Source organism: Cnephaeus nilssonii, assembly GCF_951640355.1.
Source record: "Cnephaeus nilssonii genome assembly, chromosome: 4".
In the NCBI taxonomy this organism is placed as follows: Eukaryota; Metazoa; Chordata; class Mammalia; order Chiroptera; family Vespertilionidae; genus Cnephaeus; species Cnephaeus nilssonii.
In genome coordinates, this window is record NC_137075.1 from 50832841 (window position 1) to 50860521 (window position 27681).

General features: G+C 46.0%; 1 protein-coding gene across 2 annotated transcripts in view; it reads right to left on the reverse strand.

Moving 5' to 3' along the window:
- Positions 1-27681, reverse strand: part of SHC4 (SHC adaptor protein 4) — a 117412-nt gene that overhangs the window by 67114 nt on the left and 22617 nt on the right. For both annotated transcript variants that reach the window (XM_079769816.1, XM_079769815.1), the window contains exon 2: positions 14521-14591. In XM_079769816.1, the coding sequence (XP_079625942.1) occupies positions 14521-14591 (71 nt within the window). The remainder of the gene's footprint in view (positions 1-14520; positions 14592-27681) is intronic.

Here is a 27681-nt window from a genome sequence, read left to right on the forward strand (position 1 = left end):
TTGTGATCCAATAGGAGACCTCATTTTGAAACCACTAGGTAGGCCTCCCTTATATCCGTGGTTCCCAAAGTGTGACCCGCGGACCAGCAGCATCAGCAACATCTGGGAACTTGTTAGACGTACACATTCTGTGTTTTAAGAAGCCCTCCAGGTGACTGATTGTCTTGCTAAAATGTGAGAACCGTTGTCTGGCACAATCTCTTTTGTTCCTCAGGAGAGCTGAGAAAAGGACAGTGAAACTCTCCTCACCTACGGATTTATGAGCATCTGAATGAAGGTCTCTCAGAGGGAGCTCACAAACCAGGAATCTGGCATCTTGAATCCAGATGGACTAAACATTTCCTTAATATTCTCTCATTCTAATTGAGACATGGTACACATGAGCCAAGCAGATATGATTTCTGGTTCCACCACTTGCTAGGTGACAACCATGGTGAGTTCTGTAATTTCTGTAAGTCTAAGTGTTTGCATGGGCACAATAAGGTTAATAGTAATATCTATTTTATAAATGTTAACTTTTGTGATGATGACAATGCTGATGATAGTAGCTATCTTATCTAATAAAGAGGGAATATGCAAATTGACCATCACATTGTAATAAGATGGTTGCGCCCACAGCGGAGGCAGGTATTCCATAACACAAGATGGTTGCGCCCACAGCGGAGGCCGAGTTTCCATAACAAGCCTTAACGAGCAGCCTTAATGAGCAATCAGCAGGGACCTGAGGCTGCATGGCACTGGGCCAGGGCAGGGGACCTGAGGCTGCACCCCCCGCCTGGCGGGGCTTGACAGGGGTGGGGACGGCCAGGTCTGGATCTAGCCCAATGGGGGTGGGGCCAGCCAGGTCTGGGTCTCATGCAATTTCAAGGCTCACATATGTGGGCGGGGACTTGACTCTGGTTCCCGTGGCACACCCCAGATTCTGACAGGAGGAAGATTTTCATATACATTTTACTAATTTTCTTTCATCTCTGACACTTCATTATAAAGAAAGGGCAAATAGCAATATTAAAATATTCCCTCTAATTAATTCCCTTTTAATGTGCACAAATTTCGTGCACCAGGTCACTAGTTAATTAATAATAAACTTCTCTATAGACTGTGTGTTAGTAGTTGAAAATCATGTTTGACTCCCTGAACTAGAAAGAGTTGAAGTTTAGCCAATTCTTTGAGAAATTCTACTTTTTATCTGAATCAACTCATTGGACCCCAAGGCTCTCTGAACCAAATCTTCAGTGAATGTACTTTTATTCCTTTGTTCAGTAATATATACAAATCGTGTCCATGTGCCAGCATCCTATCATGGAAGCAGGGACCTGACCCACTTGTCTAAGAGCTCCTCATTCTAGAATCTGGCCTCATTCAAGATACCAGAGTCCATGTGTATAGACTGTCTGTATATTTTCTCTGACCCCCAGCAGTGACCATGGAGCCTTCAAGACCTCCAGAGTCATCTCAAAATCTCTGAGAAGCCCTGTTGCCTCTCTGTTAATAAATATTTATTGATCCAACCATGCCCCAGGGACTGTAGCTCTGAAAACTGCCAGACCCATAGACTAGGCCCATGGATCAGAGAGAAACTTCAGGCCTAAAGATGATAGATGATGGAGCCCGTATGATTGCTCTATTGAAGCATCGCTCCCTACGATTGACCCAATTCCTTCTAGGCCAGACCCACTCTGGGGCGCCCTCTGAGTTTTCTCAAGAGGCTCCCATACAACTACAGTAAGAATGTTTCCAAGAACAATGGTGCCAAAGGCCTATTCTACTTGCCTTGTTAAATGATTCAGACCCCGGGTGACCAGTGTGTCCATCAAAACAAAAATTAGAAACTCACTCTCTTGCTCCTGTTGAACATCTGCAAAGTATAATTGAGAATGCTTGGGGTGCCACAAACATTTAGTACTAACTCCTAAAGGAAACCAAAAAGGGCCACAAAAGGGAGATACTTGAATGCATTCTCATCTAGCTCAACATGTTGTAAAGAAGGCTTGGGGTGGGGTTGGGGGAATTACCAGAAAAAGCTATTTCATTCTAAAATCAGAGCTAAAAATACTGTGGTCTCCCCATAGGCTTAAACATTCATGCATTTTAAACACTGAATTAATTTGTTTCTCCTCAAACACTTGAGGCCAGTTCACTACCATGCATATTGGACATGGACAGGTAGCTAACTGTTCTCACTTGGGTCAGTGAATGTATGCGTATTGTCTACTACTTGAGAATGTGTGTTTGTGAGTGTATGTATTTGTGTGATATATCTACACATCTGTAAGTTTATATATATTCATAGATATATAGATATGATAAATAAGCAGGCCCTGACTTTACCTACCACATATTTTAAGAAACCACTCCATAAAGTAGATCATATTGTCCATGGAAAAGACACTATAATTGGGAGTTTCATTCCTGACCAAGGGCTTTTTGGCAAATAAAATATAGATACTGTAAACAGCCTGCCGTGGAACAAAAATAATAACCATTTTACAAACCTCTATAAATATCTAAAGTATTAAAACAATGCTCTAAGTCCTAGAAAAGGAGCATAAACATATATAATACCTATCCATGTAGTCTCTAAGTTTCTTCACCACCACATAAAAATACAGCTCATTTGAATTATGTCCTAAAATTAATGCACTAGCTATAATAACATGAAACATTTGATTAACAATTTTGCCAACCTTAGATTTTAGTGATGAATGAAATATCCCAAACTCTCTCTCTCTCTCTCTCTCTCTCTCTCTCTCTCTCTCTCTCTCTCCAAAGAAACTGATCTAATGTCTTCATTTCCCTTTGAGGTAGAAGTCCATTTTGTACTGTATCTACTACCTCCATTTCACAAGCCTCTTTCTTCTCCTACTTTTTCCTCTCCTCCTCCTTCAACCATTCCCCTTCCCAGTACATGACTATTACGGAATTACCATATTGCCACAGTGCAACTCTGTCCTGCCCAAAGATGACTGGTCCAGGATTAGGCCCCAATCACCAGTTTACCTATAATTTGGTATTTAGAACTGAGAGAACCAGAGATGGGGAGTCTCTGTATTCTTGTGGAGGAGGCCTTGGGAGCCAAGACCCCTGTCCTTCATTGGATTGTTCACTGATCCTCAGGTCCCATGAGCTGCCCCAATATCCTTTCAAGAAATCCCCCTGGCTGGTGTGGCTCAGTTGGTTGAGCATTGCCTGTGCACCGAAAGGTCGCTGGTTCAATTCCTGGTCAGGCACATACCCAGTTGCAACTGATTCATGTTTCTTACTCACATCAATGTTTCTCTCTCTCGCCCTTTCCCTTCCTCTGTCTCTAAAATAAAAATCCAATAAAAATATATCCTTTTAAAAAGAAACCCCCCTTTTGGCTTAAGCTAGTCTTCAAGGTTTGCTGTAGTCTGAATGTTTGTGTCTCCCCAAAATGTTTATGTTGAAATCCCTTAGGAGCCCTCTGGATGAGATGAGCGCTCTTGTAGAACAGAACTCCCTAGCCCAGTGATGGGCAACCTTTTGAGCTTGGTGTGTCAAACTTCGCCAAAAAACTGAGCATAACTCGGGTAGTGTGTCACTTTGAGGGAAAAAACTAACTCCAAGACTCTAGTCGCAAATGTTTCATCCTCGGCATGTGGCCGCGTGTCATCAGAAATGGCTACGCGTGTCAGTGCTGACACGCGTGTCATAGGTTCGCCATCACTGCCCTAGCCCTTTCTGCCACATGAGAACACAATGAGAAGCATGAAACTGGGAAAGGGGTAACTTGATCTCCGACGTTCCAGCTTCCAGAACTGTGGGAAATAAGTTTCTGTTGTTTATAAGCTACCCAGAGCGTGGCATGTTGTTATAGCAGCACAAACAGACTAAGACAACAAGGTTCATCTATGTTGTAGCATGTGTCAGAATATCCTGCCCTTTTTTTCCAGTTTTATTTAGGTATAATTGACAAATAAAATGGCAATATATGTAACGTGTGCAATGTGATGATGTGATATATCTATACATTGCAAAAGGATTCCCACAATCAGATTACTTAACACCACCATCACCTAACATATTTACCTTTTTTTTTCTCTGTGAAAACACTTAAGATTTAGTATCTTAGCAACTTTCAATTATACAATACAGTATTATCAACCATGGTCTACATTAGCTCCTCGGACCTTAGTCATTATATAACTGAGAGTTTGTACCCTTTTACCAACATCTCCCCATATCCTCCAACCCTCAACCCTCATACCCTGGCAACCACCATTCTACTTTCTGTTGCTATAAGTTCAAGTTTCTTTTTTTGTCAAACTTTTTTTTAGATTCCACATATAAGTGATGCCATGCATTGTCTGGCTTACTTCACTTAGCATAATGCCCTATAGTTTCATTCATGTTGTTACAACTTGGCAGATTTACTTTCTTTTATTTATTTGTTATTGTTATTATAAAGCCTCACCAGAGGATACCCTTTTTCCATTGATTTTTAGAGAGAATGGAAGAGAGGGAGGAAAGATAAAAAAACACACACATCAACGTGAGAGAGACACATTGATTGGTTGCCTCCCCTCATACCGCACCCACCCCCGCACCCAAACCAGGGGATCAAACCTGTGCCCTTGACCAGGAATTAAACCCCCAACCCGTTGGTCCATGGGCTGATGCTATAGTCACTGAGCCAAACTGATCAGGGCAGAATTTTCTTCTTTTTTAAGGCTGACTAGTATTCCAGTGTGTGTGTACCATATTTAGTTTATCCATTCATTTGTCAATCAATACTTGGGCTGTTTCCATCTTTTGGTTATTGTGAATAACATTTCTATGAACATAGGTTTACAAATATCTGTTCGAGTCCCTGCTTTCAATTCTTTTAGATATATACCCAGAATTGGAATTGCTGGATCAAATGGTAATCTTATTTTTAAATTTTTTTAGGAAATCCCATAATGTTTTCCATAGTGGCTACTCCATTTTACATTGCCACCAGTAATGCACAAGAGGTCCCAACTTCTCCACATCCTCACAAACTTTTGTTATTTTCTGTTTGCTTTTTAAAAAATAATATCCATTCTAATGAGTATGGAGTACTATCTCATTGTGGTTTTGATTTGCATTTCCCTAATGATTAGTATTGTTAAGCATCTTTCCTTGTGCTTATTGCCCATTTGTATATCTTCTTTAGAGAAATATCCATACAATTCCTTTGCCCAGTTTTTAAAAATTTATTGATTGCAGAGAGAGAGAGAGAGAGAGAGAGAGAGAGAGAGAGAGAGAGAGAGACGCATCGATGTGTTGTCCCTCCTATTTATACATTCATTGGTTGATTCTTATATGTGACCTGAACAGGGATTGAACCCGAAATATTGGTATATTGAGATGACACTCTAACCAACTGTGTTACCTGACCAGGGCCTTTCCCCAGTTTTTAATAGGGTTTTGGTTTTTATTATTGAGTTGTAAGAGTTCTTTATATGTTCTGGATACTAATCCTTTATCGTATATATGATTTGCAAATATTTTTCACTTTCTGTGTGTTGCTTTAGGAACTATACTTCTGAACCTTACACCTGTTCATTCAAATAGTAACTGTGCACCTGTATGTAAAAGACGTGCTAAATGACTGAGCAAAAACGTACTGCTTTTTTTGTGTGTGTTTTTTAATAAATCTTTATTGTTCAGATTATTACAGTTGTTCCTCTTTTCCCCCCCATAGCTTCCTTCCACCTGGTTCCCACCCCATCCCCTGCCCTTCCCCCCTCTACTGTCCTCGTCCATAGTTGTACAATTTTTGTCCAGTCTCTTCCCGCACCCCCACACCCCCTACCCCCTGAGAATTGTCAGCCCACTCCCTTTCTATGCCCCTGATTCTATTCTATTCACCAGTTTATTCTGTTCGACAGATTTTTTATTCATTTGATTTTTAGATTTACTTGTTGATAGATATGTATTTGTTGTCACTTTGTTGTTCATAATGTTTATCTTTACCTTTTTCTTCTTCTTCCTCTTCTTAAAGAATACCCTTCAGCATTTCATATAATACTGGTTTGGCGGTGATGAACTCCTTTAGCTTTTTCTTATCTGTGAAGCTCTTTATCTGACCTTCAATTCTAAATGATAGCTTTGCTGGGTAGAGTAATCTTGGTTGTAGGTTCTTCCTATTCATCACTTTGACTATTTCTTGCCACTCCCTTCTGGCCTGCATAGTTTCTGTTGAGAAATCAGCTGACAGTCGTATGGGTACTCCCTTGTAGGTAACTAACTGTTTTTCTCTTGCTGCTTTTAAGGTTCTCTCTTTGTCTTTTGCCCTTGGCATTTTAATTATGATATGTCTTGATGTGGTCCTCTTTGGATTCCTTTTGTTTGGGGTTCTCTGCACTTCCTGGACTGTAAGTCTATTTCTTTCACCAGGTGGGGGAAGTTTTCTGTCATTATTTCTTCAAATAGGTTTTCAGTATCTTGCTCTCTCTCTTCTTCTGGCACCCCCATAATTCGAATGTTGGTACGCTTGAAGTTGTTCCAGAGGATCCTTGCATTATCTTCATATTTTTGTATTCTTTTTTCCTTTTGCTTTTCCTCTTGGGTGTTTTTTGCTTCTTCATATTTCAAATCTTTGACTTGATTCTTGGGATCCTCTAGTCTGCTGTTGGATCTCTGTATATTATTATTTATTTCAGTCAGTGTATGCTTAATTTCTAATTGGTCCTTTTTCATATCCTTGAGGGTCTCAATATATTTCTCAGAGGTTTCTAGAAGATTCTTGAGTAACCTTATAACCATGGTTTTGAACTCTATATCCAGTAGTTTGCTTTCCTCCATTTCTTTCATTTGTGACCTGTTTCTTTGTCTCCGCATTTTGGCTGTTTCTCTGTGTTGATAGAGTGGCTTTGTGTGCTAGGTGTCCTATAGGGCCCAGTGGCTCAGCCTCCCTAATTACCTCAGGTGGACACTCTTGGTGCACCCCTTTGTGGGCTGTGTGCACAGTCTTGTTGTAGTTAAGCCTTGATTGTTGTTGGTATCACTGGGAGGAATTGACCTCCAGGCCAATTGGCTGTGAGGACCAGTTGTGTCTACAGTGGGAGAACTTCTGTGCTGGAGACACCCTTATGAGGCAGGACTTGCTTCATTGGGGCTTTGGTGCTCACTGAATCTGCCCCCTGAGTGTGTCTCTTTTGGATCTGAAGAGTTGTAATCTGAATGGTCTCACTCTGACCACTGGGTACACTGGCTCTTGGATCTCCAAGGAGGTGCAAAGTCAGCCACTGCCTGAGGCCATCCAGCAGGAGCTACAGAGAGATCTGCAGATTCCTCCTCTTTGTTTGGGGTTTGGAGGTGCCCAGATGAGGCCCAGCTTTGAAGTAATGCAAGCTGCTGTCCAGCCTTGGGCCTTCTTTTGGAGGCTCTGGGGCTCTCTGACCCAGCTGCAGTTTGACAGGTTTTTAGGTGGAGAAAGGCCAGGCCATTCATATGCAAAAGCCTCAGTGCACAGCTTGGGTGGGGTTGTAAATTGGGTGGGGTGGAGTCTCAGGGAATCACCAGGGCAGAGCAAACAGCAATGGCTGACCATCAGCCCTACCCTGAAGAGGTCCCTGGGTCTCTGTGTCCCGCAGCACTGTGCAGGAGCAATGATTGCTGCAGGCACCTCTGAGGGAAAGCCGCCCTCACGTTCCAGCCCGATGCCAGACAATCCAATTTCTCTCCGTATGAGTCTGGGTCCCCAGAATCTCGCCCGGAACTGGAGTTCAGAGCAATCGGGAGCTTGTATCTCCCTCCCAACTGAAAAAAACAACAGTGCACCCAGTTACCAGCCCCTTCCATGCACGCCTTCATACCTCCGCACTTCACTTCCACACCTCTGCACCTCCTACTGGACTTAATGCACTTTTCTCTTTCCTTCTGGTTGTAGAATTTTCACTCAGCCAGCCTTCCCAGGGTTCTGGATGATATTCATTTTGTCTTTTAGTTGTAGTTTTGATATAGTTGTGCTCGGCAGCAAGTTCAGGTGTTTACCTATGCCGCCATCTTGGTTTCGCAAAAAACGTACTGTTGACTTTCATGCCCTCTCTCTCTTCACCTAACTCTGACATGCTCTCAAAACTCTTCCCAATTGCTTGGAAACATTTTTTTTTTATTTACTAGACTTTTGAAGTCTTCTAAAAGGAATTTAATTGGCAATTTCATCTCATCTGAGAAGTGAGATCTCAGTCCAAAATAGATTGTGAGGAACTGAGGAGCAGCGGAACTTGAAGCTACAAGAAGTGGTGGTTGTACACACACACACACACACTCACATCAAAACCTCCTGCAATGTCAGCAGCTGTGCGTCACTGCAGGTTGCCCAGGACCAAACCAGAGAGGGTCGGACCTGCATTACCACCATTTGTCCACCATCCAGAACTGAAATATCATTGCTGACATGAGCACATAAGGAACTGTTTGACATTGAAATTGGGTCTCAAAAGAACTGTTGGCCCAGAAAGAAACTCACTACAGACTGATTCATTTGCCTTTCAGCATAACCATTATTGCTTGTCTCATTTTCGGTTTTTATAAGTGTATTTCTAGTAGCACATGGTCTCACTCATCTAGGGGAAATGATGAACAACATAGACTGATGAACAAGAACAGACCCAGAAACAAGGAGGAATGGATCAGACTGTCGGGCCTCAGAGGGAGGGTAAGGGAGGGTGGGGATATAGGGGAGAGATCAACCAAAGGACTTGTGTGCATGCATATGAGCCTAACCAGTGGTTAAGGACAACAGGGGGGTGGGGGCATGCGTGGGGAGGGGTGTGGGATGGGAATGGGGGCATGAGGACAAATATGTGATACCTTAATCAATAAATAAATTTTTAAAAAATAATAAAATAAATAAAAAGTAAATTGAAAAAAAAAAAAAAAACCTCCTGCAAGGGCTTCCTGACATCTACATGTGTGAAAGGAAGTACTTCCACTACATCAAATGTGTCTAGGAGCATTTGACTGTTATGTGTGTGTGTTTTTTTAATGTATTTTTATTGATGTCAGAGAGGAAGGAAGAGGGAAAGAGATGAAAACATCAATGATGAGAGAGAATCATTGATTGGCTGCCTCCTGCACACCCCCCAATGGGGATTGAGCCTGCAACCCAGGCATGTGCCCTGACTAGGAATCGAACTGTGACCTCCTGGTTCATAGGTCAACACTCAACCACTGAGCCACGCCAGCCAGACTTCACTCTTATGTTTTATTGTAGCTATTCTTACTAGCTGGTAAAGGTCATAAACCTTGACCTTGGAACACCAGACCCTTATTGGCATCTTAACATTCTTTCCTGACCAATGAACAATGAAACATTTTTTATTTATCCAATCACATACATCCGTCTCAGCCAGAATGCTCGTGTTTCCATCCTTAGCATAACCACTATGAACCGTAAACCTCCTTTCCACTCTTCTCAGTAAATTTCCTCATTGGAGCGCCCTTCCCTGGCAAGCTAATAGACTTGGCCTCTTCTCATGGTCTTCCTTTGGCATGTCATGTGGGCTGCAATCTACTCCTACCTCCATGGCCTCCTCACAGGTCAACACACACAGCTGGTGCCATACAGTTACTCCAAGTTTTAGGCGGAGATGCACACACTTATCCACACAGAGCTGCACCAATCCCATCCCTGCAATTCTCAGGAAATTTAGATAAATGCCAACCTGTACTCAAAGATATATTAACTTAGCTCCCTAACATGAAAATATGGACCTCTATAGAATACTTTCCCGCCTAATGTCCACATTTCTTAGAAACCACATGCACAGGTCTTTACATAAATGTTTAGCTGCATCCTGGACCCACTTTGCATCTATCTAATGGTTGCCCGCACTCGTGTACACACACACACACACACACACACACACACACACACACACACGGGAAGTATGCATTTGTCTCTGAAGAACTGCCTTTAATGTCCTGCTGAAGCCAAAGAATCAAACCTTCAAGCTAGTAAGCTAATCACTGCTCAGGAGCAATAACGTTCCAAACAGGAAATTGGTCCAGTTACAATGTCCTCTGAATTATGATCTCTGCATCCTTGTTGCTTTGCCTGGTACCAAACCACCCGAACAGCTTGCCGAATGTCTACAGCAGCAGTTCAGAAAAACGCTGGTCAGGGTTTTCTTCCCCATGGGATGGCATGGGCAGATAAATAATCCACAACATGCAGCCCCTTAGGATCAGCTAGAGAAAATGAGTCTTAGACCAGGACCCCAAAAGGAACGTTCACCACTCATTCTCTAACAGCTCCCCATTTCCCTACACAGACCCGTTCTTCCCCCCCGCCCGCCCCCCTACCCCCAGGGATGGCAGTCACAGAATGAGGTGAGCCCAGCACCAGCCTCGGCTTCCCAGCTGTCCTGGAGCGTGGCGTGGGCAGATCCTGTGCTAGGTGCCTTGCACTTTGTCTGGCTGATTTTTTTTCTTTTCTTTTCTTTCTTTCTTTTTTTTTAAATCAAATAGGAGTTACAAATATAAGGTGAAAAATGCAGGAGGGTGCCAGAGTAATAAGCCAGTGATCTGGAGGTCCCTCCCACCAGCAGTATGCCTTGCCCCTTGGGATATATGGGGTGGGGCAAAAGTAGTTTTACAATTGTGAGTACACAAAATACAGTTTATTTTTGTATTATTACTTATTAATCATTGTATTATTTTCCATACAACTGTAAACCTACTTTTTCCCACCCTGTATTATGGCCTGTGGGCAACGAACTAAATGTGACCAATGACATGAAGTTCTGTTCTTCGGGGCTGGAAGCCAGGTCCTGTCCCACCAGCTCCCCTTAAGTGATTGCCCTTGATGGGCTTATTCCTCCTGCCTGCCTCGGGTACCCAAACACAGGTACCAAACACAGGGAAGAAGGCATCCTTAGGGGGAGACGGAAGATTTCTTCTTTGCATGATGTGGATGCTTATTCAAGGGATGGAAGTTGGGCCTTAAGGTTTAGTGACCTGATTGTGTGTGTGTGTGTGTGTGTGTGTGTGTGTGTGTGTGTGTGCGTGCTTCAGATTAAATGAGGTGTTTTGTTTTTAAACTCATGATGAGAACATTTTTACGGAAGAGAACAAATGACTAGAGAACAAATCATCCTTAGCGTGATTTTCATCCCCTCTCTTTTCTTTACTTCCTTGGTATTGTTTTCCAGACATTTGAAGACAACTGTGGCTGCGAGCCTTTGTTTTCCTAATGGTCATGTTTCCTGTTTCTGTGGAGGAAAACCACCTCCTTTGCCCTTTTGCATGAATACTCAGTTACTAACGATTGAGATCTGGTTGTAAATCAGGCAAGATCAATGTGGGTGAGGATTCGTGGAGGAACAACAGTAACACAGGGCTTCCTCAGGGACTAAGTCTGGACCGAGGGACAGAGGACAGTGGGGCTATGAAGTAGGTGCCTCCTGCCCTCCTCTTTTTCTCTGCTGCTCCATTTGAGTACTTTCTGTGTTCCAGACCCTGTAGACTCAGCCCCCAAATAAGTGGCAGGCAGGTCCCTCAGAAAGACAAGAACTGTGCCCCACCTTCCTCCTCTGTTTCAAATGCTGACCCAATCCAGGTGTCTTAATCCTAGCTCCCCTTGATTACCAGGAATTTCTTGTTGCTGCCGCCCTGTTATCTGGAATAAGGTGTGAACTAGGATAGACATGGTAAGACCATTTATCAGGGTGGCACATCGGCCATGAGAAACAAAGGTCTTTTCTCTTGGAATTCTAACTGGTCCTTTGAAAATTATTTTCTTGCATTCAGTAAGATATGAGCAAAATGAAACTTTGTGAATATGTGAAACTTAAATTTAAAGCTGTTTGAAGCCTGATTCCAGAGTAATGTTTTAATGATAACATCTAAGACAACCGGTAATAAAGCAACTCGAGTATTAGGTGAATGTCAAAAAACACAGAAGTTGAGAGAGGAAAGGAGAACAAGATAAAGAAGGAAAAATTAAAAGAGACAGAAGAAGAGTAGATATTCAGGAAGTAGGGTGGAAATTAGAGGTTTGGAGGAAAGTGAGCCATTTTCTTATGCTGGTCACATGAGAACACTATGCCTAGCAACATGCATGTGGCTTTGAGATACTCACTTCATAGAATGCACCAGTCTAATAGCGAGGGGCGAGGGGGACCAAAGAAATGATCCAGGTCCCCAATAGAATGTTCCCACCCAGGTAACATACAGGGAGATCTATGGCTGTGCACTAATACCTAAGCCTACATCCTCTTGTAGAAAGTCCTATAGGACCTAGAGTTTCAAAGATCACTTCCACTTTCAGCAATATGTGAGCTCCTAGGGGAAAAAGCAAAAACACTTTCTTTCTTATATTGAATTTCCTTTGAAATACCAGCAAGGAATTCATTACGTACAGGAATCCAGGGGTACACTCTGCATGATAACTGTTCTGTTCAGTAAATTTCGATTTTGGTTAACTCCTTAAAGTGGGACATACCTATTTAATCTCTTCTCCTTTGTCTTCTACCTCACTTTCCTTGGTGGCTTTTCTCCTGCTCCCATCTGGATCAGGGAGTCTCAGGACTGCTGCTGAGCCCAGGTAGCTACAAGAAACAGCACCTCAAACTCTACAAGCTCTAGAGAATGGGTTCGAGAGCTGGGGAGGGCGGCCTAGAACATATGCTTCTGAAGCAGGGAGACATGTTCAGCCCTGGTACATGGAAATCAGCTTCATGGCTTTTAAGCCATACCACAGACAACCTGGGCTAACGTGGCTGGGGTCTCCTGACTTCAAGGCAGACCACTTGCACCGTAGGGCATCTTGAACCCTGAATCTCCCATCCAGCCTGTCCCTCCCCTGAGTTGGAGCCCACTGGTCATTGTTTGGTATCCACTCTTGGAAGAAGATGCACTTTCTTCACACTCTTACCAGACAGACCAGCTGCCCAGGTTTGGGGCTTTGTCAGGGTTGACGCTATGGACCAATGGTGTACACGCCACCTTCCCTCTGCCTGAGCTTTCTTCTCCCAGACACTCTCATGGCTGGATCCCTCACTTTATTCAGAGATTAGCTCAAATAACTTCCCCTCAGAGAGACCTTCCCCACCACCAAATCTAAAAAAACCCCACCACTCTCAAGCTTCTGCGAATCTGCGCAGAGCATAGTCGGCCATGCCCAAATCATGTACAGACACATCTGCAAGGAATACTATCCAGAAACCATGACAGACACCTTCCTTGGGTTTGTACATTAGTCACACATGGAAACTTCATGGCATAGAAAAAAAAAAGTCTTTTACCATTTATTAAACAACTAGAGGCCCGGTGCACAAAACTGTGCACTGGGGGGGGGGGTCTCTCAGCTCAGCCTGTGCCCTCTTGCAGTCCAGGAGCCCTCGGGGGTGTCTGACTGAAGGCTTAGGCTTACTCCCCGGGGAGCAGGCCTAATCCTTCAGATGGACATCATTAGCGTTGCTTTGGAGGCGGGAGAGACTCCCGGCACCGCCACTGCACTCGCCAGCTGTGAGCCCGGCTTCTGGCTGAGCAGTGCTCCCCTTGTGGGAGCCCACTGACCACTAGGGGGGCAGCTCCCAAGTTGAGTGTCTGCCCCCTGGTGGTCAGCGCACACCATAGCAAGCTGTTGTTCTGCCCATCCGGTTGATTTGCATATTAGCCTTTTATTATATAGGATGGGAAAATGTAAACTTAGAAGTTTACAATGATTTACAAAATCGACCCTAACAAAAGACAGATACATGGCTGGGAGGAAGGAGCACCATCCAGTGCAGTTCTTCTGTAGAACAATCTAGCAATACACAGCAGCAGCCTGCAAAGCAGTCATATTGTTTGGCCTAGTGATAAACATTGAGGACATTATGCTACCAAAAAAAGACCAACATTGTATGATTCCACGTATATGAGGTGCCTAGAGCAGTCAAATTCACAGACATGAAATAGAATGATGGCTGCCAGAGGCTGGGGCAGGGTGGGGAATGGGGACTGGGGAGTTATGTTTACTGAATACAGAGTTTCAAATTGGGAAGCTGAAACAGTTCTCATCTTCTTTTCAGCTACTTCTTCAACAGGTCTCAGATTCTGTAAGGCCCTATGTCTAGGCATAATTTTAAACACTGCTGGTACCTGGGAAACCAGCTATTTCTATGACTGCATCCTCTTACCAGTTCTCATATACAATGCAGGTGCTCTGCCACAGAACTGGGAAATCTTTCACATGATGAGATAAAGGGACTTATCCCAGGTCACTGCACTGTGTCCACCTTCCAGTCATGTGAATAACAGCCCTTTGGGACTTTAAAGGCTTGCATGATATTTCTGTGGGGAGAAACTCTTGTGACTTTAAAAACAGTCCTCTTTAAAACAACAACAAACAAACAAACAAACAAACAAAAATTGTCCTCTTCTTTTGCCTCTCTGTAACTTGTTTCCTAAGCCCACGTAGCCCAGCTGGCTGATTTTTCTACCTCTGTGACTTTCTAAATAAACTTTCTCTTATTAAAAAATAATAAAGTGAAAAATAAAACATGGTCCTCAAAGCCTCTCCCATTCTTGTTCTCTTACCTTGTAACTTGAGTTCTCATTCCAAAATCCAGTGACCTCATCGATTGCAGCACTTCAATACAGCCCATGTACTGGAATAAGAAAAAAAAAATAAGAGAAAAAAAACAGGTAGGAAAAAAAAAATAACACAAAGATGTCTCTTAACTTTAGAGTGATTTCACATTAAATAAACACCTTAAATCAGCTCCTGCTAACAAATTACATTTACACACTCAGCCTGCCATTGCTATTTCGGACCAATAATGGACACACGCCTTAAACTTCAGTTCAGCTATAAAACATCAGCTAAAGCCAAACTACAACATCAGGAATGCAGGTAACAAGGACAAATAGGAATTCACTGGTTAACAGCTTGAGCTCTGGGGCCAGACCACGTGATTAAGAATCCAGGCTCTGCCACGTGCCAGGTATGGGGCCTCAGCAAGTTACTCAACACCTCTGCATCTCAGTTTTGTCATCAGGGAAATGGGGATACAATCAGAATTGTTGTGAGAGTAAATTGTTTCATCCAGGTGTCCTGAGAGCAGTGAGTGTGTGGTACATGCATGTGCTCCAATATTAGAGGAAGTATAAGCAAACGTGAGACTAATACTACAGAAACACTGAATCTTCTAAGGAGATAAAACAGAAGATCTTATTTCTTGCAAAATCACATAAGGGCATGCAAGAAAAGACAAACCATTGCGTCCTACACCAAGAATAAGTAAATTTAACTTGAACACGCAGTATTAGAAAAGGAATTGTGGCTTATAAAGCTCAAAGATGGTTTCTATTTAATGTGGGAGCAGAGGGAGCCAGGCCAGGCTGCTGTGAGACAGCGATGCGATCCGTGTGAGCAGCCTATGTCAGCAGCAGTGTGGAGGTGGGAAATAGTGAGGGAACAAGTGAGGATGTGCCTGCCCGGAGGGAGGCAATGACAGCCCACACCCAAATGGGATGGGGCCGTCGGAAGGAGGGGACAGAGTCAAGTGGCATCACGGAAATAGATACTACGTGGTGATTCGGGAGTTGGTTTGATCTAGAGAATGAGAAGGATGAGTCAAGGATGACTCAGACATTTCCAGCAGGGTAGCAGAGGGAACAGTGATTCTATCAACAGAAACAGGAAAGCCGGGGCCGGGGAAGATGAGCTGGTTTGGGACCCATTGGCTGAAAGGCCCTGGTGGGGCATCCAGGAAATGACAAGCTGGCGGTTGCAGGCTGGGTTCGGGGAGCGTGGAGAGGAATGAAGCCTGGGATGCAGACTCAGGAGCCGGCTGGGTAGCTTTGCCAGGTGAGGCCGGGGAGTGAGTCCTCTTAGCAGAGCCTTAGGTGGTGAGGAAGAGTGGTTCTCAGAGAATGAGCTCAGAAATGTTAGGAGAGCCACGTGGTCTGACTGGAAGTGACCTCTCGGCTGCTTGAAAACTATATGCTTCCTGTTAGCTTTCCTTTGGAAACCATCCAGCCGCCCTCTGCTTGGAAATGGCCCAAACCCTGTGGAAAGATGGCGGGGGCCAGGGGTGCCTCTCCGGACACTTCGTGTATCATTTCTGAACAAATTCTGTAGATTTAGCATCCTAAGAGCTGGTCAGTCCCCAGGGGTTGCCAAGAGCCTAGGGTTGGCGAGGGCGTGCTGGCCAACACAACCGCCTGGCGATTCTCGGCCAGGTTCCTGTCCACACTTTGCTGGGGACTCCAGTGCTGACACACACACCTTCTTTGAATGTCTTATTCTGTCCCCATCACACTTAACTTCCCAAGGCTTGAGCACGGCAGGGAAGTGAGTGGTGTCTAGAAATTTCAGTTCAATGAACCATAAGATTTAGCAGGGAAGGAAAGCTAGGTCGGGGTTGGGGGGGTGGGGGGGTAGGGGGGCGGGGGAGGCGTAGAAAGCCCATCTCAGAATTGTCATGCAATGAGATTCCAAGGTTTCTAAGCTCCCTGCGAGGTGAACTGAAAAGATGGTTTTCCTAACCTCACTGGCTACTCCCACTTTTCCTGCCTTCCAGTGTCTCTTTCTATTCCAGAACTTTCCTCCTGCTTCCCTATTTCCTGCGCTGGAAGGAATGGCCTCCCCACACATGTTAGGAGACGGGTCTGGCCTACACCTCCAGGCCCTGGTCAGTGCACAGGTGGCCTCATTTTCCCTTCCGTGTGAAACTATTTGAGATGAGGTGACGCCACCTATCTGGGCACAGTTTTTTAAACCGTGACCAAGCACCTACATTTTTCACACTCTGCCAGGGTGATTTCCCAAAGTGAATAGCAGAACATGCCCCTTCACTGCTTAAAAATCCCTGGCACAAATTCTCAAAACAAATGCAATCCTATAAACCTAGACCGCGGGATTTCTGGCCCTGCTTGCCCTTCCCCTCTATCTGTGTCACTCCCCCCGCCCCCCCCCCCCCCCATGCTCTTTGCTGCCACATGGGCCTTCTCCAGTCCTGGAATGCACCCAACTCTTTCCAGTCACAGGGCCTTTGCATTGCGGCTCCTCGCCCCACATGGCTAGCTCTTCCCCTATTGCTCTGCAGGACTGACTCCTTCTCATCCCTCAGGCTTTAATGCAGATGTCACTGCCCCAGAAGTCCCTCCCCTCACCCTTCATCACAGCCCCTATTTGTCACCCTCATGCCACTGACCGGTGAGTGGGTTTACCTGTTAATTTGCTTGTTCCCTGTCTTCCTTCCCTTGGCTGTAAGCACCATAAGGGTAAGGACCATGACCACCACTGTGTCCCCATCACCTGGGACAGGCGAATACTGATGAAAGAATGAATATGGCTTTTACTGTTCGACTCCAACAGTATCTTACAGCTGAGCAGAGGGAGGGAGAAGCTTGGACCCAGAATGAGTGAGGAGCACAGGAGAACTGAGGCCTCGGGAATTGTAGGCCAGGAGGATGGCCTTTGGAAGGCTTCTAGATTTCTTTGTTACTTCCTCTACGTGTTTTGTATTCCCCCATCTCAGAGATTGGCATCAGCCGAAACTGAGAGGGTTTTTGCAGTGGCATGGATGGGGGGAGAACAGTGCTCTACCCTCAGGTGTTGTGGGAGAAGCCCACAATGATAATGAGCTCCCACGTGAGGGACAGGGTCTAAATGGGGCAACTCCAGTGGTGGGGTTCTTAGTGCAGAGTGGGGGTGGAGGGCGGGGGAGAGCGGACCTTCCAGGGTTTGGTTCTTAATCACATTTCAGGGTGCTGACCACCTCATCTCCTTCCTTCAAAGGCAGACCATGGTATGGCTTCTGATGCCCCCTCGCCCCTCCACCGAAACCTGTTGTGCTTCACACACTTGTCCGTTGGCAACAGCACCGGTGACACCTTCTGCAGCCTCCCTGAGACAAAGTGAAGTTTCTGAAGAAGCGTGAGTCCTGAGGGGCCGAAGGGAAGGTTCCCCGTAGGCCTCTCAGCCAGGCCTGAGGTGCCCGGGGCCGGTGGTTAGAGCATCGATCTGTGCACCAAAAGGCCGTGGGTTCCATTCCCAGTCAAGGGCACATACCTGGGTTTCAGGTTTGATCCCCAGACCCGGTGGGGCGTGTGTGGGAGGCAACCAATCGATGTATCTCTCCAGCATCGATGTTTCTCTCTCTCTGTCTCTCTCTCTGTGTCTGTCTCTCTCTCTCTCTCTCTCTCTCTCTCTCTCTCTCTCTCTCTCTCTCTCCTCTTCCTTACTTCCACTCTCTAAAAAATCAACGGGAAAAATATCCTTGTGAGGATTAGCAAGGAAGGAAGGAAGGAAGGAAGGGAGGAAGGAAGGAAGGAAGGAAGGAAGGAAGGAAGGAAGGAAGGAAGGAAGGAAGGAAGGAAGGAAGGAAGGAAGGAAGGAAAGCCTGAGATGATCATGACAATGAATACATCCCCTCCACCCTAGGCCTGTGAGGAGGCCACTCTGGGCAGAGCGAAGGGGGGAAATCAATGCCTGATTGTTGCCACAATTACCCCAAAAACCAGAATGGGTTTGGCCTCCCCATTGGCTCACACAGTCCATTTCGCTCAGAAACCATAGCTGTGAGGAAGCAGGGAGCGAGCGCGCATAAAAATAATCTCTCCCCTTCTTTGTTTAGGTGCCTGCTGGCTGCCTAAGCGGATGGTGGCTGAATGTCAATGCCTGAGGAAGAAGTTTAGTTTGTTGATTTAGATGTAAACTAGGGATGACAATACCTCTCCTTCATTTATTAAAGGCCAATCTGCGCAGGACGTAGTCTGTGTTCTTAGGAAACCCAGCCCCATGAGGATAGGACAACTGTGAAAGGGATGACTTTTCTTTCTGTGGGGTTATTCATTGTTGTTCATTCCATTGAGGAGATGAGGAAATTGAGGCCCATGAAGGGACAGTGCCTGGCTCCGTTTCATTTGTTCAGTGAGATGAAATCAGGGTTTCTCCTAGAGCCTAAGTCCACTTCTGGGCTCTGTGTGAGTTTGTACAACAGGACCATCCAAACAGAGGGCTCCTCCAGCCGGCCCCACGCACTCCGCCTTAGGCACCCAGGTGGGTAAGGAGGGGACGAGCCTGGGGCCACCTGGTAAGAACAGGCATGAACCAGGCTCCCCTGGGGACAGCAGGAGGCGGCACAGGAGACAAGACACTCCCTAACTCCTGGCCAGGGGCTGAGGGGAGGACACTGTGGGTGATGAGAAAGGGGCGAGTCTCAGCACAGCTCAGACAACCTTCCCATTCAGCACCTGGCAAACGCCCTCCTACCTACCTCCCAGCTCGCTCTCCTCGTGCCCCGGGCAGTCATAATATTGTTGTACTGTCTGAGCTTCCACCCCCCAGCTCCCAGGGAGAGATGAACAGCCTATTCATGGCCGTGTGTATCTTGGACTCTGCATGCCAGAAAAGGAATTATTGGGGTTTGCGGAGAAGAGGAATGAGAGCTAGTTTATGGGAACCTCTCATCCTGACTCTCTTTCAGAACGATATATTCTCATAGCCTCAGAAAGGATGTCGGCAGGACGCAGAGGCACTGCTAACAGTGGTTACCTCTGGGCATGGGAGAGAGGCAGCCTTTCACTTTTTATTTTATATTTTTGTATTGTTTATACTATTAAAAAACTAGAGGCCCAGTGCACAAAATTCGTGCACGGGGTTGGGGGGTCCCCTCAGCCCAGCCTGCACCCTCTCCAATCCAGGACTCCTTGGGGGATGTCTGACTGCTGGTTTAGGCCCGCTGCTCAGTCACTTGGTCGTCCCTCACTAACCTCCCTGCCGGCCTGGTCGCCCCATGCAGCCTGTTCGGTCATCCGTTCGGTTATTTCGGTTGCAACGGTCACTTGGGCTTTTATATATATAGATAAGTAGGTAGTATTATTTGGAATTAAACCATTAAATAAAGCCTAAAAATTAAATTAATCTCTAGGAACCAGAGTTTATGAATTACTAGTGGGGTTATGTCCCCCCCCCTTTTTTTTTCCAGTGGCATAGCCCCTTCCTTAGACAGTGCCTGCCCATGCACTGGGAGGATGGAGGAATATTGTTCAAGAGAAGGTTTAAGGCCTAGGCCCTGAGCTTGACAAGACAAGGAAGAGGGCACTTTGAAGCCATCAGAACCTTGAGAACTGTTTATCATCAAGGACAATACGACCAGGGTCTGACCTTCATGCAATAAATGTTCAACAATGACAGAGGCCGGCAATGTGGCCCAAAGACACTGCAAGACTTTCCTGCCACCTTTAAAACTTCTAGTCCTTCTCATTTAAAAAAAAAAAAATGGGGGGCGGGGGGTTGGGGGAGAAGGGAGAGAATGTTCTCTTCATAATCTTTGGACATTGTCTCTACTTTGTTACTTTCCACTCAGGCTTAGCCGACTCCAGGAGTTTCTGCCTCAGGACTCTACTGACACTGCCTACGCTCACCAGCCGCCCCGCATCGTCCACTCCAGGGACCTGCTGCTTCTGTTCTTTGGCTCACCCCCGACCCTAGGGCATCCACCGCTGCCGACCCCTAGCCACCTGCCCTTTCCTCTGATCCTCTAGAGCATTTTAGGTTAAAAAGTAACCTAATTTTTAAATGAACAAATGATCTGAACAGACATTTCTCCCAAGAACTTATTCATGTGGCCAATAAGCACATAAAAAGTGCTCAATATTACCCATCACCAGGGAATTGCACATCAAAGCCACAATGAGATATTAATTCACACCCTCTGGGCTAACTATAATTTAAAAAACCAGCCAATAAGCTGCTGAAAATAGCAAGTGTTAGCAAAGATGTGGAACTCTCCTATGTTGCTGATGGGAATGTAAAATGGTATAGTCAGTAGGAAAATAGGTTAGCAGATCCTCAAAAAGTATAACTTGAAATTGCCATATAACCCAGCAATTCCACCTCTAGGTATATATATACCGATGAAAACTGAAAACATATGTCCACCCAAAACACTTGCACACAAATATTTATAGCAGCATTATTCAGAATAGTGGAGAAGTAGAAACAACCCAAATATCCACAACTGATAAATGGATCAATAAAATGTGGTATATCATGCAATGGCAATAAAAAGGCATGAAGTATTGATATGTGCTATGTCACATGGGTGAACCCTGAAAATATTATTCTAAGGGAAAGAAGGCAGTCATCACACAATACCTCATATGGCAGGATTTCACTTATATGCCATGTCCAGAATCAACAAATCTACAGAGCTAGAAAGGAGGGCTAGAAGGTTGAGGGGGTCGGGGTATGACTGCTAGAGGATACAGGATTGCTTTGGGGGTTGATAAAAGTGTTTTAATATCTGTGATGGTTGCACAACTCTATGAATGTATTAAAAGCCATTGAATTGTGAACGTTCAAAGGGTGACTTGTATGGTAAGTGAATGATATCTCCGTATAGCTATTGCCAGACAATGACAGCAACAACAATAACAGGCCACACAAATAATATCTGCAGGCAGGGTGTGGCCCTGATACAAACTGCTCAGGAAATACGTGTGAATGGATGGGTGAGGAATAAATGAGTGAGGCATCAGGAAGCATGACAGCTGTTTGAAATCTTCTTCAGCACCCTTGAGGCAGAGTTCATTGCTCTTCCCTTGGGCTCCCAGAGCACCTTGGTCACACCTCAAGGTTGCACTCGCCCAGTGGTGCTGCAATTGATCTGTTCAAACGCCTCTGCCCGCTGCTGGACTGTGGGCTGCTCAAGGGCAGGGCGTGAGTCTTAGTCATCATTACCCCCGGCACCTCTTCCAGGGCAATAAATGATTTATTTGAATGAAGTAGCCAAGAAATGATGTTCAGGAAGTCTTGAAATAACCTGCATCCCTACTGGACCATCTGTCATGTGTTCCTTCTTAAAGGGATATCTTGCCAGTTAAAATAACCCTGAAGTGAAGCTGGTCAAAGCCCTCCTCGTGCCAAATTTGGGTCAGAATGTGCACAGTGTGGGGAGGGAGTGGAAAGTCCTTCCCCTTTAGTGCCGCCCTGACCTCATGAAAGCCTGGGCAGGCGGGCAGTGGGGCTGGAGACCCACCTCTGGAACGGGAGCTCTATGGGAGAGCAAGTTTAGGGGGCGTTCAGTGAGACTAATAGGAGGGCAGGCCTCCGTGGAAGAGGCACAGGTGGGTGGTCTTGCCAAATGCTGATTTTTCGTGGCGTGATTAGACAGCACCTTTGAAACTGGCCATCCAAGAGCCCAGGGCTGCTGACCCTTCCCTCTCCTCCCTGTTCTCTGGCCCCTGGTGTGTTTCTTCAGAGCACTTGTTGCTGACTGTGCCTGTTGTCTCCCGCACTGGAAGGTTAGTAGCAGCGAGCCGCACTGTTCTATCCCCAACACCTAGAATACTGCGTGGCACACAGTGGCCCCTCAAATTAACTTGGGTTGATCAAATTGAACATCTTTCTTTCCTTCTCTCTTTCTCTCTTTCTCTCTTTCTTTCTTTCTTTCTTTCTTTCTTTCTTTCTTTCTTTCTCTCTTTCTTTATAATATATTTTTATTGATTTCAGAGAGGAAGGGAGAGGGAGAGAGAAACATCAATGATGAGAGAGAACCATTGATTGGCTGCCTCCGGCATGCCCCACATGGAGGATCGAGCCTGCAATGCAGGCATGTGCCCTCACCGGGAATCGAACCACAATCTCCTGGTTCATAGGTTGATGCTCAACCACTGAGCCACACTGGCCGGGCTGAACATGTTTTTTAAAATCCAAACATACATCTACTCTGCTGAAAGCTCCTTCTGCTCCAGCTTCAAAAGCCTGAAACTCTGGATTTGTTCATTCCCTCACATTTGAGGTCTTGGCACCCAGGGAATTTCAACCCTCTGAGTCCTTCATGCTCACAAAGACGGAACCTTCTAACAGTGAGTCGTGTGCTCTGCTGGTTCTCCCACAGGCAGCTCTCCCTCCGCAGGTGCCTGAGCAGGCCCAGGCGGGGCTGGGACGGGAGCTCGCCTGCCCCGCTGGCCCAAGCCCTCACCGGGATGCGCTTTCCCAGCTAAGCAGACCCCTTGGTCCACAGCCCATTCCTAGTCCCTCGAAGGCAAGGAGAACTGACAACATCTCAGCATAGCTCCTGGGGAGTTTTAGAATTAAATGAGGGAAGTTTTAAGTTGATTCAGGAGAAAAGTTTCTCTTTGACAGTGGGCACCCCAGGATCCCACACATAGAGAGTCTTGGGTGTCAGAAGCCCAGATCAACAGTAAAGATCTTGGTCTGGTTGACACCTTGGAGACACTCGAATACACTAGGACACAGGCTGTCTACAAGTGTCCAAAAACCCACCGAATTAATCGGAAAAAAAGTACTGGTTGTCTGTGGGCGAGAAAAATATGACAACCATCTGCATCCCATGAGGCGGCTATGTGGTGTCTCATACCAACAGTCCTACTCCCATTGACGAGCCCTACACACGGGGGATTGTTTGAGCTGAGAGGTTTCATTTCTGCCCACAGACACAGTCACTCAGATGGAGGTCATTCCTGCGGCAAAGCCACCCTGACAGCATTCGGAAGGCTGTGACCTCTCCGAGGAGCACCTCCACACCCCGGTGCTGGGAGACACGCGTGGCTCTCTGTGGCTGGGCACAGCAGGAAACTCAGCCGCTGTGGTCGTGAGCTTTTGCCCAGAGATTTATACTGTCTGTTGTCACGAGTGTTATCACAGTGAAACCGTGACAGAACCTGAACGGGCATCGAAGACCCTTCCTACAGATGGGAAAGCTGACTCCCAGAGATGCAGTGTGGTCTGCTCAAAGGCCACAGGCCTGGTTAAAGGAGAAGAATCCAGATGTCTCGATGCTTACAGCTGTGCTACTCCATGTCATGTACCTGACCTGGAGAAGTTTACCATCTAGGCCCTAGATTCTAGGGGAGATGCCAAGCCCTGCTTCTATGGAGCATACAAGCTAGCACGCAGCGATGTTGAACACTGGCTTAGCAGACTCAGTGTTTCATCCTATGGACGCGACGTGCTGACAGCAGTTCCCTCGCCTCATGGTACCTGGGTCAGGCAGGAGGAGTTTCCCTGATGCTTACCCGCTGCAGTGCCCCATGCTCCACCATGGTAGAGTTGGAGATACTTAAAATGTAAATGGATTCAGGAAACGAAAAACTTCTGGATTGAAGATAATGCATTGTATCTCTCCTCTACCCACCCAAACAATCAACAATCTCAATCTCTCTCTCTCTCTCTCTCTCTCTCTCTCTCTCTCTCCATATATGTGTGTGTGTGTGTGTGTGTGTGTGTGTGTGTGTGTGTGTTTTCCCCATGAAGAAGAGAAAAAGAAGAGTGGTAAAGGCAGGCATCCATTATAGGTGGCAGATGTGTTAGGTTCTATAATAACTGAGAGCAGCTCAGGAATGGCTGCTGCACCCACCACCCGAGACAGTCAGTGCCACACTCGGTCGGTCACCCTTTGTTTTCCAAGACCAGAAACTGTATGGTTCAAGGGTGAATTCTCCTTAACCAAGTGTGCTTTTTACAGAAACTCCTTAGGGGCCTTGTATCTTATATTCAATTTTAATGTTGAGTTTCAAAAGCCACAACCAGCAGCTTTAAGCTAAGTCCTCTGCGGGGAGTGACAGGTGTTGACACTGCCCCAGCCTGCTCAGAAACTATGAAGGGGTTTTTATCCCTGTTTCGGTACAATCCTTGGAGACCAAGAACACTGTCTTCTGTGTTTCTTGGAGAAAGTTTCTAACCTGGTGGGACTGGCTCCCCATGATGACGTGAGACGTGGGACGTGGGAGGCTGGCCCTGCTCAGATGAAGTTGCTTTTGGCATAGCGATGGACTACTCTCTCCTGATGGGCCCAGCGAAATCCCAGGTTGTGTCAAAGCGTTAATGCATCCAGAGGAGAAGCCTTAACGGTGCTGCTTCCAGGAAGAAGCAATGAATAATTGATCCCAACAGCCGTTTAACTAGAGACCTAGGGTTAAAAAGGCAAGGGCTTTCTCTTATTCCCTGGAAGGTGCCCATTCCTCTGTCTACTCGCTTTATTTTCCTCTTATTTTCATCTGTACACTTACCCCAATCCTTTCTTTATATAATCCAATGTGGGCATTATTAGTGCTGCTCTACAAATATTTCCAATATTTCCCCTTCCCAGCACATAGTAGGGCCACTTCCACTGCTCCTTTGAGGTTGGGCGTGGCTCCTGATTTAGCCAGTGATACTCAAGTGGCCTATCCCATTGGGAGTGATGGTTCACATTTCCCGTCTCTTTTCAGAGCCTCAGCCTCCCTCAGCCCAGTCCTGAGGGAGAATAACACAGATTACAGTCCCCCTCCCTTCCCACCCCGCGCCCCGCCAGCCAACTTGCTGTGGACGCATGGCGTAAGCAAGAAATAAACCATTTTAGTCTAAGCCACTGGGATGCTGGGGTTGCTTATCAACAACTGGTGCAGTAACATAAAAGGGAAGCAGGGCCGTGCTCTAGTGTAGGAGCACGAGCTCGGCGGGCCAGGGTGTGAACCTCAGCTCTGCATGCACTGCCTGGGAAAGAACCCTGGGCAAATCTCCTCACCTCGAAGGCCTCCGTTTCCTCATCTATAGGCACAGTGACGTGCCTGCTTCATAGGGTTACTGTGAGGCTCAGAGGAGGAAATGCGTGGTGTGGTGCTGAGCACGGTGCCTGGCACACGGAAGAGGCTCAGCAAACGGCAGTGACTACACTGGGATGACGATGTTTTTCTTCCAGATCAGTTTCACCTGGCTCCTAGTTTGGGGAGCTGATAGATAAGCCTCTGCCGTGGAGGGAGCTCAATCAAGAGCACTCTTTACAGGAGTGTGATAAACGCAGGGACTCGAGGCACTATGGGAGTAGATAGGAGGGTCTCCAACCCAGCCTCTGAAGACTTTTCAGAAGGAGGGATCCTGCTTTGAGTCATGAAGGGCAACTCAGGAGAGACTGGGCAAGGAGAACAGCATGTGCAAGAGGTAAGGCAAGAATAAGGGGCACTCCAAACCTCCCAATTCTTCAATGTGACTGGAGTCCAGAGATACAACTGGGGTGACAGGCAGGAGCTACAGTACATTAGTTATCTAGTTAACTGTCTGCTCGCACAATTCGATGAGCTCTTGGGGAGCCATCTACCTTGCATCCTTAGAGTGTGGCACAGTATGTGGCACACAGTAGGCTCTCAGTAAATGATCACAGACTGTCAGAGGACTATAACCGCATTTCAGACCACCTAAGCTTAAGCATGACGCCAATTTCTCCTCCTTTTCCCATAAGCTTCCAAACAACACTTCCACCCAGCCCACTTCTCAGACCCAAATAAATATAAGCTAAAAATATAGCCCAGGTCATGAATCATAAATGAGATGGAAAAGCAGTGACTCATAGAAGTTAATCGGCTTCCCAGGAGAGTATTGCCGGATGTCCTTTGCTCTGGCAGGTAAGGCAAAACGCCAGCACGATGGCTCCGCAGGTAAAGCTAATGCAATTCCCAGGCTTGCCATTGGTGCCCACCTGGTATCCCAAGCCTCCCATTCAGAGGGGCCAGGGGCAGCAGCCCTGTGCATCCCCACAGAGGCTAACAGGGGTGCCCTGGGTGTGTGCTCAAGAGCATGGCAAAGAGCCCTGCCTACTGTATCCACCATCGTGTTGACTGTGACCTTAATTTGGTTACTGCTGTAGCCAAGGCAACACCTTTGCAGAATGGCTTCGCAGATGACCTACCATTATATGTTGTATCCTTGTCTAATTAAGTTGGAAACTTAATCTAATCTAATCGTGATGGTGTGTGTAGGTCTCTCCTGCCAACCCATAATGCAATTAAAATCCTACATCTTTGGGGTTTTATGACCTTGCTTCTCAATTTGAGATCCTCAAAAATATTAAATAAATTGCACCCTTCATCCCAAAATAACCCAAATCTGACTCAGCCTTGAGTACCCAGAATTTTGGGTTGTTCCGCGACCTAAAGGTTTTGGTTGAATCAAACACTTATTGGAGGACCAGCATGCATCACACATGAGGGCATGTGTAAGTGCTACCGCAGGGAGACACATCTGAGCAGCTCCATCAACCTGTCTCTTCTCTTCCCTTCCCCACCAGCAGTGTCTGCACCCACCCTTTTAGAAATTCAAATACCCTTAAACTTTTGCTCCTGCCCCTGCCTGTCAAGTTAAATCCCACTCTCTGGGAATAATCTGAAATCTTAGATACAGTAGATAGAACTAAATAACTATTACAAACTGGGTACCATTTCATTGTCACTGAAAAAGGCCAACATTTTTGTCAGCCATTGCCATGTTTAGTCAAACACTGTGTCCCAGTGAGAACATCTGTGTGATCGTGGTTTCAATCTTCCCAGCTCTCTAAGGCAGTAACTAGCCCAGTGTGTGGTCATATCTAGAGGTCATGGTGGCCAAAGAACCTCATTCACACCGCTCCCTCCTCCAAGTCACAGCACTGGAGTTTTACGTGAATGGTCCGTTGTTCTGTGTTACACTAAAACCACAACTCGCATTAGTCAGTCTCCCGCTGGTGATAAACTGCTGAATGATGTCGTACTGGTTTTCAGCGTCTATGACATCTCTGAAAGAAGCGGCCAACAATATGCCTTTGCAGAATTGCAGTCCAAATGTTACTCATCTCTCATTACACTGCTTTTTATATGAAACACAAGAGTTTACTGTAGCTCAAGTCAGTGCATTCTGACTCCTATTATGACTTGGAAGGACTTTGGAGATTATCCATCCCAACCCGTCTACTTTTCATGGATTAAAAAATC